General features: G+C 31.4%; 2 protein-coding genes across 3 annotated transcripts; both read left to right on the top strand.

The window, feature by feature from the left end:
- The first annotated feature begins 593 nt into the window (after nt 1-593).
- On the top strand, nt 594-1,596 carry LOC141664754 (non-specific lipid transfer protein GPI-anchored 7-like). Its single transcript, XM_074470708.1, has 2 exons — nt 594-912; nt 1,514-1,596. The coding sequence occupies exons 1-2, from the start codon at nt 594-596 to the stop codon at nt 1,594-1,596; spliced, it is 402 nt and encodes a 133-aa protein (XP_074326809.1).
- A 3,768-nt stretch (nt 1,597-5,364) lies between these two features.
- Nucleotides 5,365-9,564, top strand: LOC141668187 (FAM10 family protein At4g22670-like). 2 transcript variants are annotated; one of them, XM_074474922.1, is made up of 11 exons: nt 5,365-5,476; nt 6,000-6,051; nt 6,301-6,483; nt 6,571-6,658; nt 7,049-7,129; nt 7,221-7,285; nt 7,624-7,764; nt 7,976-8,092; nt 8,180-8,422; nt 8,613-8,670; nt 9,281-9,564. In XM_074474922.1, exons 3-11 carry the CDS (start codon nt 6,346-6,348, stop codon nt 9,370-9,372), a joined length of 1,023 nt encoding a protein of 340 aa, XP_074331023.1. In that variant the 5' UTR covers nt 5,365-5,476; nt 6,000-6,051; nt 6,301-6,345; the 3' UTR covers nt 9,373-9,564. The 2 variants fall into 2 exon arrangements, with proteins under 2 accessions (XP_074331023.1, XP_074331022.1); XM_074474921.1 differs by lacking the exon at nt 5,365-5,476 and having other exon boundaries at nt 5,906-6,051.
- The last annotated feature ends 2,599 nt before the right edge of the window (nt 9,565-12,163 follow it).

Genomic DNA, 12,163 nt, shown 5'->3' with positions numbered 1-12,163 from the left:
CAGTTCTTTTTTTACGCACACTCAAATCATTGTAATATTTTCGATCAAAGAATATTTAAATATGTGTAAAAAATCAAGCGCTATAGTATAATAAAAAAAACTAGGGGAGTAATGTACAACCATGGTTTAATCGAATTGTAACATTGTATAAAAGAAAAAGTACAAGTTTTAACGTAAACATGCCAGTATATTATATATTTGTCATTTTGTATTTTATAATAACGATGTGCGATATTGTTTTCATTAATTTACAATCTTCAAGCATAAAGGAGATTTAGGATGTTAATCTCCATTGTAAAGAATAGCGATTCGTACAAGATTAAACAATGTCAAGCTGGTTCATCTTTTACAGTTTAAAATAAAATTAATTTCCGAACATGGACACCTCGGCTTTATGTGTACTGCAGGCTGCCGCATAAGTGCATAACAATAAAACATGCAAGACATGACAAATCAACTATAGTGGAGACCGCAAGAAGATCGTATAAATACATGTACTTGTTCATGTGTTTACACAAACCAGCACTTTCAAATCCAGATTAACATTACCAACACTATTCAGTTACCCCAGAATAACCGTAACTGATCAAGTAATGGCTGGTTTAGCAAGGATGAACAGCTTGATTCTGGCGGTGTTAGTGGTGGCCATGACGGCGAGTTGGGTAACAGAAGCACAAACCCTTCCATCGTGCGTTCAAAATCTGATAGGTTGCGCTGATTCTCTCAACACCACGACCAAACCGCCAGAGACTTGTTGCGCACCACTCAAAGAAGCTTTAACTAATGAGCTTCCGTGTCTGTGTAAACTCTATACCAACACTGATTTGCTTAAATCTTTCAGTATTAATGTTACACAGTCTATGGAGATTCCTGCTCGGTGTGGCCTCGATGCCAATCTCGATGCATGCAGCGGTTTGTAATTCCATATATTTATAGATTTTATTTTGGTACCAGTTTTGTTCAATATGTATTTGTTTAGTTTATTTAGGTTCTCTGGAAATTTCTAATTATTTTCTTTTTTTCCAGCAGCATTATCTCCGTCTCCAGGTACCAGATGTTTTTCATTAGTTCCAATTTAATTACGTATCTTTTTATCTGAATTTGCAGAAGTGATACAGTTGCAAGTTTTTGAATTGCATCCGTTTCTTGTTCTGGATGCAATATTATAAAGATATGCTTTATGCTTACACTTAAGTTTCTGAGCCAGTTTAGATTCGTGACATTACGAATAGAAAGTACTCAAACAAGGTGCAATCAAGTACATTAGTTCCATGGAATTATAAGAAACAATTCCATAAATACTAAAGCCTCGAGGCAGCTGTACTCATTCATCTTTTTTCGAACATTTAAACAAGATAAAAGGCATAGCCGGAGCCAGGAAGCATCAAATTATCTGAGTAGACAATTATAGCATTACAATTCTGCAATATATTGTCTTCACACTCTGATCTTGACTAAATCATTCCAATTCATCACTTCTTTTTTATTCTTTTTTTTTTTGGTTGCCTTTTAGGACCTTCGAGCAATGTCGGCAGGATTGCATCAACCGGAATATTTAGCTCATTAATGATTTTGGCTGCTGCAATGGTCTTTTGAGTAACACTTTCGATGATCTGGGATTTCTCCAGCCATTTGAGAATTCATAACGGAAGTAGAAGATACCGAGCTTAACTAATTGGTGTTCTCATTTTCTCCTTTATTGTATCATTTATACATGTATCAAAATAATCAAGTAGTATCATGTATTCCTATTTAATCTCATGTGTAACCTCTGTTAAACTATGCCATTTTCAGCACGCATCTGTTATTTTGCAGTCGTAAACTTGTAGTCCAACAAATTTCTAGCAAAGTTTACCTTTGTTTGATCCGTCTGAGCAAGATAGATAGCCTCTAGCAATAATATGATACTTCAAATGAAGCAAGTGTAGCTTTGGATGTTAACACATTTATCCCAAACAAAATCTAAATTTTTTATATACCCCCAATTTTTAAGAAATAGATGGGATAATAATTTAGCTAGTCATTTGTTAATGGATGCTGGTTCGTCAAATTAAAAAATTGTTCCTTTCCGGAATTTTTTTCTCAGATAAGTTTAAATAAATTAAATATCGATTGAGTGAAATATGACTAATTAAATCATTTAATTTTTTATTTTTCCGCAAAAGTTTAAAGATAAATTTTAAAATAAATTAAATACCAATTGAGTGAAATGTGACTAAACCATTCAATATTAAGTGTCCGTTTGGAAAATTTTAAAATTAGTAACTTACGACTTAAAATGAATAATTGACTTATAAGTGGTAAGTAGATGAATACTTATAAGTTATATAAGTGTTTGGATAATTTTACTTATAAGTAAGATTTTTTTTACTTAAATAAATAAAAAATGATAATTTTTAAATATAATTATCTTAATTCGTGAATTTTGATTTAGATTAACATTAAATAATATATATTTTAAAACTAAAGTTGATAGAAAAAAATGATAATTCAAAATAAGTTGAAAAAAAATACGTCATTACTAAGGGCCCGTTTGGGATTCCTTAAAAGATGTAATTTATAAGTTAAAGTCGGAAAGTGCCACATTAGAGATATGTAAATTATTTCATATAAGTTATTTAGGTGTTTGGATAATTTTACTTATAAGTTGGTGATGTGTTTGGTAAATATTCGACTTATAAGTTATATTTTTACAAAAAAAACAAATTTTTCAATATAAAAATTTAATACATGAATATAAAATTAAAAAGATAATATAATAAGACATAATTAGAAAACATAGAATTGAAAATTAAATCACTTAAAAAGAAGGATTAACGAAAATTTACTACATTTACAAAAATTTAAGTGGGAAATTGAAAACTAAAAACATAATATGTGAAATAACCGTGCTTACAGATTTCGAAAATAGGAACTATTCAGTTGAATTACCGATTTATAATTTATCGGACAATTTTAAAAAATCGGATAATTTACCGAAAATCGATCAAATCGGACAAATATTTTTAACATACATTTTGAAAGTAAATAATTATTTATTTTTTTAATCATTTACAATATTTATTACATATGCGTACACGGGATATACATTCATATATTAAATTATTATATAAAAAAATTGAATTTATAATAATGACTATTACAAACCAAATAAACAAAAGTTTAATGACAAATGTTGGGTTTCTACACTTTCTATATTTGATGATATATGACCGATTTCACGTCTCATAAATTGATTGCCAAATAGCTCATTAAAATGTGCAATGGTCTTTTGGCCTAATAACGGTCATTTTGCCTTTACCCAAACAGACACTAACATTCAACTTATCAAATTAATTTATAATTTATAAGTTGGTTCAACAAACACTCGTCAATAAGTAATTACGGACTTATAAATGAATAAATAACATTTTAAAAATCAGCCAAACAAGCCCTAAGTTTTTCGGCAATAGTTTATCTCACCCTTTACTATTTCTGTAGAAATAGGTTTGAATTTTGAATTGGGGAGAAATAATGGGAAAACTAAAATAGACCAAAGTTTCCCCAAAAACTGGGCAAACTTTTTTTATCTATGCTGACTCGGATAAAACAGAACAATTTATTATCAAAATAAAAAATTATTTGACGTTGTACGTAGGGGTAGGGGTGAGCAAAAAACCGAATTAAAACCGAAACCGAACCGAAACCGGCCAAAACCGAACCGAAAAAACCGAAACCGAAACCAAACCGGCGGTTGCGGTTTTTAATTTTTAAAAACCGAGACTTTCGGTTCCGGTTCCGGTTATAGGTTAAAACCGAACCGACTAAAACCGAACCGAACCGATTATTAAAATAAATAAATAAATAAATATATAATTTATATAATTTATATGTATTCTTAAAATTAATATTTGTTGTTATTATTATTATTATTATTATTATTATTATTATTATTATTATTGTTGTTGTTGTTGTTGTAAGTTGCAAGCTAGTGAGTGATGCAGTGTCGGTACCTAGAGGTATTTAAAAAGTGATTATACTGTAACATAATATTATAATACTATATACGAAAATTACAATTTACAAGAGAAGAGGCAGAAATACTATATACGCATAAGAGATGAAATTAAAATAAACCACATATGACCATGATTTATATTGACGTTTAAGTTAAATTATTTATCAAATCAATGCAATGTCCCGGTAAAATGAGAATGATAATGAGAATTATTAATAGACAAAACTGCATATTCCAGTGACTAAGAGCACTACAGCATATTTACCAGCTTCATTCATTTTATTGGAAGGTTCTTTCCGCTTCCCTTTCCCGTGATGAGGTTTGTTTTTTATTTTCATCCGGTTTTAAAACCGAAACCGAACCGTTACAAACCGAACCGGGGTTTTGAAACCGAAACCGAAACCGAACCCGAACCGGTGGTTGCGGTTTTCGATTTTAGAAACCGGGGATCTATGGTTCCGGTTCCGGTTTTACCCTAAAACCGGACCGAACCGGCCCATGCTCTACCCTACGTAGGGGTGTACACGGTTTGGCCAACCCGACCAATCCAAACCGAACCGACCCTATTTCGGCCGAACCAAACCGATTTTTTTCAACCCGATATATAGTTGGGTTGAAAAAATGTCAACCCGATTTAATTGGTTTGAATATGGTTTTCGATAATTTTAAACCAATCCAACCCAACCCGATTAAAATATATATGTACATGCTAATAAGTTAATCCAAAATTATGTTTAGGCTATTTACATAGATCCATATATCTCTAAATCTAAATGTAACTTATAACCTCCGTGTTCATAGTTCATTTCGTAACAACAATAGATGTTTGATTAGTGTTATATTTTTGCATTTATGATTCATTCCAATATTTAAAGCGTAAGCAATATTATTAGTACTTTTGATGTCGAAAATTAGATGCTTAAGACTATTTAATATGTAGGATTGTAATATTGTTTTGAACTATTTTCAAGTATTTTAAACTTTGAAACCTTATGTTTTATTATAATTTTTTATATTAATTTTGTATATTTAATAAATCGATCAAACCGAACCAAACCGAACAATACAAATTGGTTTGGGTTACAAATTTAAACGGTTTGGGTTGGTTTGAAATTTTGAAAACCCGAACTAGTTGGGTTGGGTTGCTAAATTCTCCCAACCCGCCCAACCCGATCCGTGTACAACCTAGTTGTACGAAACCAAAAGCAAGAAAATCAGAACATTCCGGAGTTCATGTCCTTTATTAATAAAAAAATACTTGGGCAACAAGCTAGGGGTAGTTAAGACATTTCCTCCCTAAACCTCTTCCTTTTCATCTCACAAAAACCAAACACTTTTGTTGTCTTGTCTTTTGAAACCCTACTGTAGTAAAATGGAAGCTGAAAAACTGAGCAACTTGAAGGACTTCATCCAACAATGCAAAGCTGATCCTTCTCTTCTCACTCATCCTTGTCTCTCCTAAACTGATTATCTCCACAGGTTTCTCATTTTAACTTTACTAATTTTCGACTTCTCCTTTTGTTTGTTTCTCGCAAAATATTGTGTTTCGGGAAATATTTGGTATAGAAAATAAAATAAAATGAAATAATCTTCGTGTCGTTTTGTTTATTTCAGTTTAAATATTGTGTTTCTTCACTCTTAGCTCCATGGATATATCATTTTAACTTCACTAATTTTTGACTTCTCGTTTCATTTATTTCTAGCAAAATATTGTGTTTCGAAAAATATTAGGTATAGAAAATAAACTTATATAAGTTGTTTTTTCTTGATCTTCGTGTCGTTTCGTTTATTTCTCTTAAAATATTGTGTTTCTTCACTCTTAACTCCATTGATATATCATTTTATGTTTACTAATTTTGGACTTCTCGTTTGGTTTGTTTCTCGTAAAATATTGTGTTTCGGAAAATATTGGCATATAATGTTTGTAATGATATTTTACTAACTCCTTTGAGAGATTTTGCCTAAATTATTTAGTTAATATTTTTCTCGATTTTCGTGCCAGCTTTGGTTGCAAGCTTCCTCAATCTGCTCACAGATCTGGAGGCAACAAATCGGTAAATCTTATAAATAAATTAATATTCATTAAATTTGAGGATGACATTACAACTTTGTTTAGCTGAGTATGGTGTTCATGTGCTGTATCTGTTTTTTTGTAAATTGTGAACTTTTTATTTACGAGTTGTTAACGATATTTTGGGGTTTCGATGATATATTTAATAGTGAATATTCCAGACGCTTATAAATTTTTAGTGTAACATGATTATTTTTTTAACTGTTAACAAACTGTATGTGGTTTACAAAAGACTTGTGAAGAAGACGAGAGTGATGAGGATGACAGCGATGAGGATATGGATGAAGTGGAGGAAGTGGGAGAGGCTGAATGTAAGACGTTTTACGAAGATGAAGTTGAGGAGGACGAGATAATTGAATCTGATGTTGAATTTGATGCTGAAATGGTTGAGCCTGATAATGATCCTCCGCAAAAGGTGTCTTGTTTAATGACATTGCAGTAATTTTTTGCGTACAATTTGTGTAAGGTGTTGAGATTGAGTTATTTTTTGATTTGGTTGTAGATGGGAGATTCTTCTGTTGAGTCTAGTGAGGAAGATCGTGATGCTGCTCAAGAAGCCAAGGGGAAAGCAATGAGAGCATTCTCTGAAGGTAATAAATAAGCTTTCGGTTTTCTGTGTGTGTGGAATAGAGCAGATTCAGACAATGTATGAAAACAATTTCTTTTGTAGAAATGTCGATTAGATGTAACAAACGAGACTTCAGCTCATAATTTGAAAACAGTCCAAATCTAGACGGTATATATATATAGCAATTGTCGTTTTGGCTGTAATTAAAATTGGTCAATTATAGTTCTACAAGTGACTATGGATAATCATTTGTAATGTTTCTCAAAACTGCCAAACAAAAATCTTTGATTGAACTTCAATGGTTACGTGGATGGAACTTTACAAGCTTTGTATAATTGTATTTAAATATTAATCAATAACACATGCAACTGTAATATGATACGAAAATCTAATTTAGTGAAGAAGTGTTCAGGTAACCATGAGGAAGCAATTGAGCACCTTACGCATGCTATCTTGCTCTGCCCAATATCAGCTATGATGTATGCTACCAGAGGTATATGTAAGGCTAAAGCTCCATTGCAGAACAACTGTGATTCAGTCGTTTTTAGTAACTTCTCACTTTCTCCTGTTGATTTTTTGTACAGCCACTGTGTACATTAAAATGAAAAAACCAAATGCTGCAATTCGAGATGCCAATGCTGCTCTAGAGGTAGTTCTCAGCTTTCTTGATGTGCCCTGGAAAATGAAGAGCTATGCATAGTTTCCGAAATTTTCAGTATTTTTTTTTAATTCATTGGAATTGTTAGTGTCCTTAATACCATTTTGTCCTTGCAACTCTACTGCTAATTGTAGTTGCATTTTCTTGGTTAATCTAATATTTCAACTTAAGGGGCCCTAAATGGGAACGACATAAAACTCTTTTGAAACGAATTCATTGGTGTTCACTTTTACGTGTCCAAACTCCAAAGTTTCATATTTTAAAAATAACATCCAAGTAATTATGTCATTATTATCTGAGGATTTATGAATTGGCAACTCTTATTCCAGATTAATCCTGATTCTGCCAAAGGCCATAAAGCTCGAGGAATGGCACTAGCAATGCTGGGCCAGTGGACGGAGGCTGCAAAGGATCTTCATGTAGCTTCCAACATAGACTATGATGAGGAGATAAGTGATGTACTTAAAAAGGTTGGCTTATGCCACTGTAGTTCACATCTACTTGTGTGTAGTTACTTTGTTTCTGCTTGTTTCTCTAAATAAGATGTCAAGGGAAAAAAGTAGTTAACTGTATATTGTTTGATACTGGAACTTAATTGCTATGCTTGTTTACAGGGTAGATATCATATATTTTATTTTTATTGACGCTTTTGTATCTTATGCCAATTTTTGTCGATGCAAGGTGGAACCCAATGCTCATAAAATCGAGGAGCACAGACGGAAATATGACAGGCTGCACAAAGAGAGAGAGGACAGAATGGTTGAAAGGGATAGACAATGCCGCAAAGCTCAGGCTCAGGTGAATTTCTTTACTCTATAACTTATCTCTTAACCCTTTTTTTTTCTTTTGCGAATTTGTGCCTAAAAACTGGCACTACTTTAACAGGCTGCTTATGAAAAGTCTAAGAAGCAAGAAAAGACATCTTCAAGTAGAGGGTCTGCTGGAGTGCGTGGAGGCTTTCCCAGTGGAAATCCTGGAGGCATTCCTGGTGGCATGCCCAGAGGCTTTGGGGGTATGCCTGGTGGCGGTAATATGGCTAGAGCTGGGGGTATGCCAGCTGGCATGCCTGGAGCTGGGAGTATGCCAGCTGGTTTTGACTATAGCAGAATATTCAGTTCTATGTATAATGTAAGTTAGTATTGATTGTTACTGTTGTCTGACATCATTTACATTGTTCCTCCTTAGGTCTTGTGATCGTGATTCATTTGAACATAGCTTTTGAAAATGATAGTACATGTTTATTCAACTGTCATGGTCTGGGGTAAAATTATTTACTCTTAATTGCTAATGATATCCTTAATTCTGTTTATTTGACTAGGACCCTGAGATGATGGCGGCAATGAAGAATCTAGAAATCATTGCTGCTCTTCAAGAAGGTACTTGTTATTTCTATAAAATTTATAACTGTCAGGCTTGTTTCCCTTGTTTATGCCTCAATAATAAATGAATTGAAATGGCGTCAAGTCGCATACAGTTTTTTCAGAGGTATTGTAGTAGACCTATTGTATCGGGGATGCAGTTCAAGGAAAAAGCTGCAGACCTTGCTCTTAAACTACTCTATAGTAAATTGTAGTAACCATTTGTTGTCAAATTTGGAGGGTCAGAAGTTATTGTTGTTTTTATCGCTTTAAATTAATGGCAGATAGAGTTTAATTTTAGTTACTAGTGAGCATTTTGGGTGGTAAGGAGTCCTGTCATATGTCTGGCGTGGTTGCGTAATGTAAAAAATATTATAAGCCTCAATATATGCTCAGATTAGAATATCTTATTGAGGAACTATGGTGCAAATATCGATTACATCAGCAAAACTTCAATGTTTATTTCCCCAGCTTACAATTACCAAACTTATTTCTTGTCAGTCTAAGTTGTTGCATATCTCATTTGATATCATGTGTGCTGGAAACTAGCCTGTCAAATATAACTGTGCTGGATTGTTTGTTTAAAGTTACTGTATGTATTATCTAACCTCCGTAAATTTTCCTGCAGTGTCAAAAGATGCAGAGAATTTCGAGAAGTATGAGCACAATCCCAGGGTAGGTCCAATGCTTAAAAAGATGTTTGACCTCTACCGTGGCTAAATCTTATTAGTTCTTTTTATCAGAATCCATGATACCATTAATAAGCCTTAATGTTTTTAATAGTCTTTTGAAACAATTAACTTGGGCTATGAATTGGTTTTAGCGGTTCTTTCTTGATTCTTCTCTGTTTAAAGTTGATGAAACAAGTTACTCGTGTTACAGAGTTTTTGTAGTACAGTGGATTGTCTTCGAAGATGGATATTATGGTTATATGTATCTAGAATTTCTTTTGCATTAATATTCTGATCTCTTGTTTTTCTTGAAAAGGAAGAGAGGTATGAAAAGTGGGTAAATGAAGAATGACTAAATGAGTGGTTCTGTTAACTAATGCAGTGGATAGGCCAATGTTTAGTTGAAAGAAGCATATTAAAACATAACAAAGAGAAAAAGAGAAAAACAATAACAAGGTTCATGAGGAATGCAATAAAAATTGATCAAAAACGTCATTTGAAAGAAATAAAATATAGTACTGTAAAATGCCATAAAGAAAAAAGAAAAGGAATGGGGAATCTAATTGCAAACACTCGATTTACCTCCTGGATGAATTTATTAACGGTAAATCACGTCAATAAGAAGTAAATTTCAAATATATTGTCATTGTTTTAGTATAGTTATCATGGCCAACCTTCCACCAAGGTCCATATTATATAGAGGTATATAGAGAACCCCTCATTTAATGTCAGCCCTTAGATTAGAAATAAAGTTAACGGTCCAGATTTTTTAATAATTAAATATTAAATATTTGAGACAAAAGCGGTGATAGTTGTATCTAGAGAATTTATCAAAAATATACTAACTTTTCTAAATTTTTTTGCAATTTTACTATCTTCTGATTTTTTTGGCAAAAATACGGAATCGACCAAAATCAACCAGATATACAACCAGTTGAATAAAATTTTTTTTATTGTTTTAAGGTTGCAGAAACTCGTCAAAACTTGTATGTAGTTGATTCGAGTTGCCAAAAAATCGTATTTTTACAAAAAAAAATTGAAAAATAGTATTTTTGCAAATTAAAAAGTATTTTTGTAATTTTTTTTTTAAAATGATAGTATTTTTTAAAAAAATGATAATATTTTTACAAAAATATTTTTAAATTTGGGTATTTTTCAAAAAAGCCCATGTATTATATGCTGATAGTTAGATACACACACGTGATTACTGTTGATCCGACGATCTCCCTCCGACGAGCTCCCTGCGACCATCTATCTCTCTACATCTCTCTCAATTTATGCGATTAGGCCTTTTCTTCAAATCAAACTTAAAATTTGGATTTTGCAGCTTCATCAGGTTTCTCTCTTCATAGGTTTCTCTCTTCATCCTTTATTTTGAGATCTTCAAATTTGTTAATTGAAGTCTGTTTCAATTTTAACCTTTAATTTATGGTATTTATATCTATATTCTTGAAATTTAACTTCGTATTTGTACGTGGTTGCTTAATTTGATGTACTAGTCATTTTTATTCTCTTTTAGAATTTTAATCTACATTTAAATTGAAATTTGTTAATTTGTTGTTAATAAGTTGATTGACAATCACATAATAAGTTTATTTGTATATATTTAAGGTTTTTGATAGTGTTTTATATTCATAAGTTTTTAATTCTACATTAGAATCAAATTAAGTTATGAACATAAAAATATTTATTTTTCTAAAACACATTTATTTTAGGGTTCTCGAATGTAATCAAAATTATATAAACTCGATCGGATAAGGATAGGTATAAGAATATTTTTAGTGTTCTAAAATAATTTTTTTGTGAGTTGGAATCAATTTGTTGTTAATATGTTGATTCGACTATCATAAAATACATATTTTTACGGGTACATTTTTTTGATTCAATAGTAGAATCAAAAAATATATATTTTATTTGTTTTTTATAATTTCTGGCAGTGATTACTGTTATTTTTTTTTTGGCAGTAGTTTTGATTGTAATTGAACAGAACTAATATACTAATTTTACAGTACAAGTATTGATGGGTGCAACTTTCCATCTACAGCTTACGAACTTGAGTATTATGCTTCCAAATTTTAAATTGTAAATGAATCTAAAACTAAATTATTAAAGGTATACATCGGAAAATGGGTCTGTAAATATCATTGGAGTGTTGGGTTCAGCTAGCCAATTTGCGGTTGAAACTTACTCGAGAGATTGTGATGTAAAGTTATATATTTTGTGTTTTGTTTGCTGTTTTTTTTTGTTTTTTTCAATTTTTATTAATTACAAATTAGGGGGACTTTACTTTCTTACTGTTGTCAAGATATTTAATTATATTGCTAGCATCCTAGTTGTAATAAATGTGTGCATTTTAATAATTGTAAGGTTGTTTCCGAGGGTGCTGCTAGCATTTAATTTTAGGGTTTTTTAAAAAAATATCTAGGGCTAATTTTTTTTTTGCAAAAATACTTTTTTATTTGCAAAAATATGATTTTTTTTGTAACTCGAATCAACTGGATGCAATATTCGACGAGTTTCTACAATTATATGCAACCTTAAATACAACTAAAAAAACTCGATTAATTTTGGTTAATTTTGTATTTTTGTAAAAAAAAATCAAAAGTTAGTAAAATCGTAAAAAAAAGTTAGTATTTTTGGTAATTTCTCTTAATTTTATTTTTTTTAAAAAGGTCATCATAGGTTCTTTGTTGGTAGCAAGAAAATAAGTTTTGGTTTGAACTATAGGGAAATTTCATAGAGGTCAAACTTGGATAATTTTATAGTCATATTGTAACTCGATGAGAATTTGATTGAAGTAGAATTTGGAATTTTCTGGAGATAAAAATTGATTTTACAGT

Source organism: Apium graveolens, chromosome 6, assembly GCF_009905375.1.
Source record: "Apium graveolens cultivar Ventura chromosome 6, ASM990537v1, whole genome shotgun sequence".
NCBI classification, from domain to species: Eukaryota; Viridiplantae; Streptophyta; class Magnoliopsida; order Apiales; family Apiaceae; genus Apium; species Apium graveolens.
Note: the sequence above shows the minus strand (reverse complement) of the source record. Positions and strands in the feature narration are given on the sequence as shown.